Source organism: Pinus tabuliformis, chromosome Q (genome assembly GCF_031772625.1).
Source record: "Pinus tabuliformis cultivar Carrire ecotype Pingquan chromosome Q, CPIR1, whole genome shotgun sequence".
NCBI lineage: Eukaryota > Viridiplantae > Streptophyta > Pinopsida > Pinales > Pinaceae > Pinus > Pinus tabuliformis.
The window spans coordinates 1,298,572,901-1,298,581,694 of record NC_142296.1 but is presented as its reverse complement, the minus strand read 5'-3'; the positions used below and the strand labels follow the sequence as shown (position 1 = coordinate 1,298,581,694).

General features: G+C 32.8%; 1 protein-coding gene across 1 annotated transcript; it reads left to right on the top strand.

Annotated features, from left to right (window-relative positions):
* Positions 1 to 1,039: 1,039 nt before the first annotated feature.
* LOC149224574 (uncharacterized) lies at positions 1,040 to 2,845 on the top strand. The gene has a single exon (XM_089386166.1). It carries the CDS (start codon positions 1,189 to 1,191, stop codon positions 2,539 to 2,541), a length of 1,353 nt encoding a protein of 450 aa, XP_089242292.1. The 5' UTR covers positions 1,040 to 1,188; the 3' UTR covers positions 2,542 to 2,845.
* The last annotated feature ends 5,949 nt before the right edge of the window (positions 2,846 to 8,794 follow it).

Sequence of the window (8,794 nt, the reverse complement as noted above, 5' to 3'; positions counted from 1 at the left end):
AGTCATTGGCCTAGCCTTGCAACGCCCATTGTTTCTCTACACCAAGAGAAATTCTCAGTGCTCACAAACTTTTTCAATGCATTTGCAGTATTCTTCAAAGTCTCCACCTTTACCAACAACACCTTTTTGTTCTCAACCATATCCCTTACAAGTGATACTGAACATCAATGTGCTTTGTCTTCGAATGATAAGCAGGGTTCTTTGCCAAGAAAATTGCACTTTGGTTGTCACAGTTTATTCTTATAGCTCATTGTACTAACCCCATACTTGAACACAATCTCTGCAACCAAACTGTTTCCTTGCTTGCATGAGTGGCTGCCATGTATTCTACCTCTGTAGTTGAAAGTCCCACTACCGACTGTCTCTTACTCATCCAACTGGCTGCACCTCCAAATAAGTTAAACACATTCAAGTGCCATGTGGTTTTTTAGGGTGTTGAATCCATTTATGCATTCAAAAACACATTTTAAAAAACAAGAAATCACACACTCTCCCCAAATTGTATAGAAAGATTTTGGGAAAAGACCATTTTATCTATTAATTACATTGAAGGGTGTTGAATCCCTTTATATATTAAAAAATATATTTAAATAAAAAAAAAATCACAATCTCACTCACAATATAATAATGAAATTCAAATAAAAAAAACTACAACATAAAATAATTGAACTACATTAAATTTTTATTTTTATTTATAGCCAAAGCTAGTTGGGATCTCATTTGAATTCCATTACCGTTTATTTTTAAGTCAACACAAACACATAACTCCAAAAAAACAAATTAAAAAAAACACAACCAAAACAAAACCACCACCATTAAATTAATATGCAACAAAATAAATATTTAAATCCACAAAAACATATCCTACAGCATGTAACACGTTACTACCTAAAATACATATTGTTTACCACATATATCTTATATTATCATATTTTTACCAACGAATGATATAGAATTTAATCTACAAATTCAATAATTATACCCAAAGTCTTATATGAAGTTTATTGGTCCATTGAATACTTAATGATGACCCACGATCCTCATTCCACCGAACGTTTTCAAACGCTCTAGCGTCGGTCGGTACCCTGCCGCCCTATTCAACCGTCGCTTTTCTCACCGAGACTTCCATTCACCCAGCCGCTGTAAATCAAAACTGTTATCATTTTCGAGTGCTTCGCTACCAGCAATATGAGCTCCTCTGCTCTTCCTTCCTCTTCTGACGGCGATGCAAGATCCCATGCCAAACGCAATTCCACACCGCCCACCAAGTTCTCTGCTGCTTCTTCCGACTCGGAGCCCAAGACACCGCGCCGCGGTTCAGTCATGAAGAAGACCAGAGACGGGTTAAGGCCCAAGCAGAGTCGAGACAGGCTGGAGATCAAGCTGCCCGCGAGTAAAAAGAAGAAGAATTCAAGAAAAACAGGACCCAGCGGAAACAAATCGCAGATTGATATCGAAGAGCTGCTGGCCCAGACATATCCGAAAGAGCCGTCGGTCCTCGGGGACGCGACTCACAGATCAAGTGGACTGGAGCTTGCCAAGGATACGCCCAAGAAATGGTCTGCCGAGGATGAAATCAGCTTGGCCAATGCGCTCCTCGCGTCCTCTCCGGGAGGCCAAATTAAAATGCCCGCGTTCTACGAGCGAGCCAAAGAAACCCTTAAATCTGAATCCCGTGGCCAGATCTATGAAAAGATGAAGCGCATGAGGTCCAGGTTTTGGACCATTGAGTCCCAGCTAAGGGATGCAAAAATCACAGAGGAATTATTTCCTTACAGGAGCCCTCACGAGGCAGACCTGTATAAGGTCTGGAAGCAAATATGGGGTCGCCATGAAAGAAAATATGAAGCTGCCCAAGACATCGAAATGGAACAGAACAGAGAACTGCGAAGCTGGTCTCATGCCAGGCAACCCCACAATGAGGATATTCACGAGGGACGCCATGAAAGTAGAACTGAAACTGCCTACGTCAACGGAGAACTGAGGAGCCCTTCTCATCCCTTCCAGCGCCAAAATGGTGAAGTTACCGATTATCCACCTGAAGAAGAAGAGGAGCATCAGCAGGCAGAGGAAGAAGATAACGATGGAGAAACAGCAGACAAAACTCCACCTAGGGTTGCTTGCAACCATGATGAAGAGTTTAATCTCATTCAAACAGAGATCAGGGCTTTGCTTAGCAAGGTCAAGGATAATGTACAGGCTATGTTGGATGATACGGAGGCCAAGATGGAAGGATTGATTGATAGCTTGTTTAAGCGTGCTGTTGTCGCTGCCCGAGATCAGTTCCTCGGAAGTGACATAGGAATTGGGAGCTGCCTATGCTCGAATTTATCCAGGAGAATGAAAGAGTTGGAGACCGTGCGTTCTGTGAGGGAGTTTCCAGGGTTAAATGAAGCTGAAGCCAAGGTATTGCAACAAAAATGGCGCAAACATCAGATTGAGGAGCTCAAAACCTTTTCTGGACGCTTGGAGTTGCTTCAAGAGGAATGTAAGTTGTGCATAAAAGACCTAGAAACTGCAAACGATAAATATAATTCTTAAAATACCAGATTTCTTGGCTTTCTACGAAGCTTTCCAGTAGAGCCACTCATTTATATTTCTTCTGTTATATTAGCTTCTAATCACGCCTAAAGCCCTGTACACAAAGTCATGTTTAATGCCTTTGCTAAGCCATACTGTTGGGCATGTTACAGAGGTGGCTTATGCTTGTTAATATCGTTGAACTATTTGATACCCGGCCGATATGCATATCATGGGCTTTATTGATGAATTTACTTTTCATAATTTAGGTTTCGTATACACTAATAACACAGGCCTTTCGGTCATATTTGATATTCCTTGAAAATTTTCATGGCTCATCTGTAATTAGCTTCGTTTTTGTATTTGCTTTTGAAGATCTGAACCAGGTAATGCATTTGTTTTTTTCAAGGTCTAATGGGTTATGGATAACGAATCATATAAGTGTTGGAATAATGTAAAAATGATAAGTCTGTGTTGCGAGTTGGTGATCCCAATTATTTGGATTTAAGTTGTCCCAGACAAGTTGTCTATGTGTATAATGTATTGGTTGTATAAGCAGTTCTTGCACTTCTCTCCAAGTTTAGGCAAGTTAGAGATTGAGCATGGAGGGGTTGGGAGTGAATATAGCAGAATATGACTTGGTTAGCCTAGCTCTTCCGCGTCTTCCAAAATCTTGGCACAACTATCAGGACTTTCCCAAATTTTGGCACAACTATCAGGACTCTGTGAAAAGAAGGGAAACATTACTGAATTTGGAAAGGTTGCGGTTCAATTTGATTCGAGAAGAGTCGAGGAGAAATAACAGAAATAGAACATCATCCAAAGTAGAGGATGAAAATAATTTTGCTTGCTTAGTTGGAAAGGGGAAGAAGGGAAAACCTGAATCCAACCAAAATAATGGCAAGAAAAAAGACTTGAGCAAGATAAATTCTGCTTTTTCTAATAATAAGGTTCTGGAAGGTGAACCCTGCAGGGGATAGAGAAGTAACCTTTATGCATTTGTTTTTTTCAAGGTCTAATGGTTTATGGACAACGAATCATATAAGGTTCTGGACCGTGAACCGCATTGAGAAGTAACCTTTTTAATCAAGGCGTTGACACGCTTTAGCCAATATAGGAGATTACTTGCATGAGTAAATGGTACTCAGCTATTAACTCTTCTCATTGCCAGCATTAATAACCAGTTATGTATATAGAGAGATATACAAGTGTGAGGTGCTCTGCAACTGAGGTGAGGTGGGAGAGATGTTTATACGTGAAATGTGAACAAAATAACATCTTAGGGTTTTGATTCTTCTACTTAACTAATTATATCATTCACACATGTATATGAATCTTTAATATTAAGATTGATTTTTAAGAGAAGTTTTACTATTTGGTTAAAAGTAGTTGTGTAACTTTATCATTATTATCGTAATTTAGAATTGTGCTTCTCTTCTATAGTTGGCCTATTGAGGTGTTATGTGCAGAGCATTACAACTGCAATTTAAGACACTCGATAAAAGCAATTTATTTGTTATTATAACTTTGCAATGTTAGACAAGTTATCAAAAGCAATTTACTTGCTCTTTATATTATAATCTATGTTGTCAACTCGATGTGACTTGGCTAGTTAGCAAAATATTATTATGCTTTTTATTAGGGCTTAATTTCCTCATTGAATATGTTTCATTACAAGGATATCCTTGTAATGAGAGTCTCTCAAAAATAGAAACACAAGTATTTTTCATATAAATAGTAAAAAATTGATATAAAAATTAAAAAATCAAATTCATTGAACTTAATTATTTGTTTATCTTAACATCTTATCTTAGGCCAGTTGCAATTTTTGAAATGTGCTACATGTCTGTTATCTCTATGGAAAGTTCAAGCAAAGGATATAGATAGTGATAAAAGGTATGCTCATGTCGTTATCATTATTAGATGAGGTATGATAATTGTATTAGTGCAATACAAAGTTATTTAGTTGGACTAAAAAATATAGCCTATGTGAATATGCAGTGGGAGTGGGAATACCCGTCTAATCACGACCACTAAAAGCAGAGAGAATTAACTAATTATTCAATAGAATTTTAGTGCTGAAAAAGAGATGTTTGTTAGTGTCATTAAACAAAATGTTCCCAACTTGGTAGCAATTACTGTGGATTTGTGTCAACGATCGATTTATTAGGAAATATTAGATTGGCACCCTTTGAGGTTTTGAAATCCTGGGGATTTTGATGGGGGGATTTCGATTGAGACTCAGTTGACTGAATTTAAAAAAGAGAGAGGCACCCGGAGGAATTCTCATTTTTCTTTGTCGGTGCCCATAGGAATTGCATTATGTAACCAATTCAGATTCAAATGCAATAGTAAATTCTTGAACATAAATTTTGTGACAACAGTAAAGAGAGTCAAATGAACACAGACGGCATTTTGTATGTGTATTAAACAAACTTTCTTCTCTAAATATAGATTAGTAATTTGCTAGTGGCAACCATATTTTGAGGAAGGCAATCTCCTAATGCTGTTAAGGGATAGCCACGACCGAATCTTGATTCGAAGTAAAAGAGGCAAATTTTGAAGCTTCAAAATTCATGTAAAGAGTGAATTTTGATTAGCTTTAAAAGGATCGTGGAAAATTATGTTGTTGTAATGATATTTTTGCAACATTGCAAAAATATTTAGTGTTGTATAATATGTCAATTTTCTATTAAATTAAATGTTTGTATTTGCAATTTTTCACACATGTAAGAGGTATTGTTTATGTAGCATAACTTAGTCTAAAATGTATATTTTTTAAAAAGTATATATATGATTATGATATGAGAGAGCTAAGTTTTTCATATTAAAAATTTATTTTTTTATGCAAAAATATATATTTTTTATTATTTTTCGAAGTTGACAAAGTAATATTTCAATTGCATTTTGCAAACATGTGTTCACATAAGGTTTTTTTCAACTATATAAATAAATTGAAAAGACAAAAGTACGGTTTTGAAGAGGACTTGTAAATTAAAATAGTGGTATTTTTTGAAATTTTTTAGTTCTATATATTTTATGATATTGATTTTTATTCAACCTCCTTAAAACAGTTCAAAAAAATTTCAAACATTATGTTTAAAGGAAATTAGATGAAAAATATCGTATGAATTCGAAAATGTCAAATTCATATGCTATTGGATAAAGAATATCCAATGTGATCAACTCCCTGTGTTGCATGAATTTTGCAGGAGTGCGCAAATTATGGATTTTAGCACTCAAAGAGCTCAATCGAGCATTTGATTTGAAAATTAAAATAGCTCGATCCAATTATCTTTTTAGTGCTTGAGGAATTTAAAATTATGGATTTTAACATTCAAAAGGTTTGATCGAGTGTTTGATTTCAAAATTCAAATAGCTCGATCCAGCTATTTTTTTAGTGCTCGAGTGCTTAAAAATGACTCGATCTAGCTATCATTTTTTCCACTAAAACGCGTCTTCTTTCACTAAAAAATGTAACCCAATTCCATGCTTTCACCCACCTATGACTTCTACATATCATGTGCCAACTCCATGTTGAGTATGAAAATAATGACATACTCATACTAGAACTAAGCATTGAACTCAATTTAGTTATTGTTTTTTCAACCCAAACGGGTCTTCTTTTGCCAAAAAGTGTAATCCAACTCCATGCTTTCACCCACTTATGACCTCCACATATCATATGTCAACTCCATGTTAAGTATGAAATTAATGACATACTCATATAGAACTAAGCATTGAAATGTTTTAACTATAAGAATTTTTTACTATCAATTATTTTATATATAAAGTTGATCTTGAAATATTTAATTTTGTATTATGTAGGACATTGAATTTTTTGTTGTTATTAATTTTTTTAAATGTCATGTGTCAACTCCATATTAAGCATAGAGGATTACATATTGCTTCATTAAGAGCAACATTTTCTTTTTATTCTCAATTACTTTATATTATGATGATAATAATGATTAATGTCTAGTAAGATAAAGGTAAGAAATTATTTGGATCTCTTTAAAATTCTATGTTGGAATAGCATTGATGTATTCCAAAATCATCATAGTTTTGACGATGTAAAAAGATTAGGAACATTAATATTGTGACAAATAATTTGAAATTGTGATTTAATTTACGTAGGCAACACACTTTTAAGATAATATTTTTAACAAAGATGATAAATTATTTAGTCCCTTAATATTTTGGGAATTGTTCAATGACCAATATAACTACTATATATATAAATTAAAAAAAACATTAAAATATTTTAGTTATGTCCTACATTAATATATTTATAAAGAAATTTAAATACTATGAGCCATAAAGAAATTTAAATACTATGAGCCAAACTCCATGTTGAATAATTTTTTTTTACAAATCTCTTTCATATTAAATAATAAAAAATACAAAAAAATTTAAGTATTTTAACCTTTCTACCTCATAAACATATAAAAAATTCATTGTACCTTTCTAGTGTAACTTAGATTATATTTTTTCATTGTACGATGAAAAAATAAGGTCAACCTTCACTTAATTTGTACCAAAATCTTATTATCTTTACATAACAAAAATGATTAACAACTTTGTTACACTATATTTTTTCATTGTACGATGAAAAAATAAGCTCAGCGTTTGTACCAGAATCTTTTTATCTTTACATGTTAAAAATGATTAACAACTTTTATTTTTACGTACGTAATTTAAATAATTAATTGGAATATTTTTATGAGTAAAGTTCAACGTATTATTAGTTTTTGTTTGTCAATAGCATTTGACATGGCAAAGTAGATCGCTGACAAAATATAAGATAGATTATTAGTTTGAATTTTTTTTTAAGCAAAATGTTTAATTGTAATGAACAAAATATAATGTAATTACCTATTGCTTGCATGAGAGATCCCCGAGGTAACAGGCTTGCAACTAAACAACATAAATGACAGCAAACTAAAAAAGGTCGTTTATCATTCGCAAGTATAGATTGGTATTCTATACTGTAATTTTGATGTCCTGTGATTTGAATTCATGCACATTCTGGAATTATCACATACATATGTAAACATGAACTTTGAACTTTGTAATAGAAACATATTGGTATTCTATTTGTATAAGAAAGGTTGAAACGATAGAGTCGGAGGATATGCGTTCTGTTAGAGAGATTCCAGGGTTGGGATTCTGCAGCAGAAATGGCACGACCCTACAATTGAGGAGCTTAAGTGAGGAATTTAAGCTGTGGAAAAAAGACCTGGAAACTGCAAATGGCAGTGATAATTCTTAAAAGACCAAGTTGAGTTTCGCATAATTCGGTTATAGCATCTTACAATTGGGCAAATTGTTTTCCATGTAATAATGGCATACCTATGACCTCGATTTAACCTAATTGTAAAAAAAAAATTAATAATGAAAGCATGGTAACTCTATGGCCAATATTAAATAGTATTTTTGTGAGTAAATAGTACAACTATAACACAATTTATATAAATAAAAGAGTGGAAAAATGTACTTTTATATAATAATAATAATAATAAATTTAATTTTAAAATCATGATCAAATTATACATCAAATTGGTATATGAAATCTCCCTATTTATAGAACAAAAGATTTATCTCCACTCAACCATTTGACATATAAAGTGTGTAAAATAATTGTTAAAATAACTATATACAAAATATCTGGATATATTCAATTTGTTACTATTTAATGTGTACAAATGAGAAAGTTATTTTTCAAATATATATATATATATATATATATATATATATATAATTATTTTTATTTCAAAATTATCCATGGGAAAGAAATTATTGTTGATTGTTATATGCATCTATGAATAAAATGATAATTTGAAAATGACAATGATAATTTTATGAAGATATTTTTATTGGCTCATGTTTTTGGTCTTATGGTTTAGGAATTGAGAGGCAATAGATATTTTTATTGGCTTATCTTTACACGACAATGATATACTTTGATGACAATGCAATAGATATTTTTTTGATGACAATGCAATAGTGGTTGGTTATTGATTTGAAAGAAAATCCAATGGATCTCAAGTTTTTGGTATAATTGCTTAGGAATTGAGTTATGAAGATATTTTTATCGGCTCGTGTTTTTGGTTTTATGGTTTAGGAATTGAGGCAATAGAATTTATGAAGATATTTTATTGGCTCATGAAACTTTATAAGTATGGATGGATTTTGTAGAAATTTTATGTTAATAATTTATCAAATGGTACATGGATCAATTTATTGTATTTTAAGTGTATTTAAAAAAAGATCA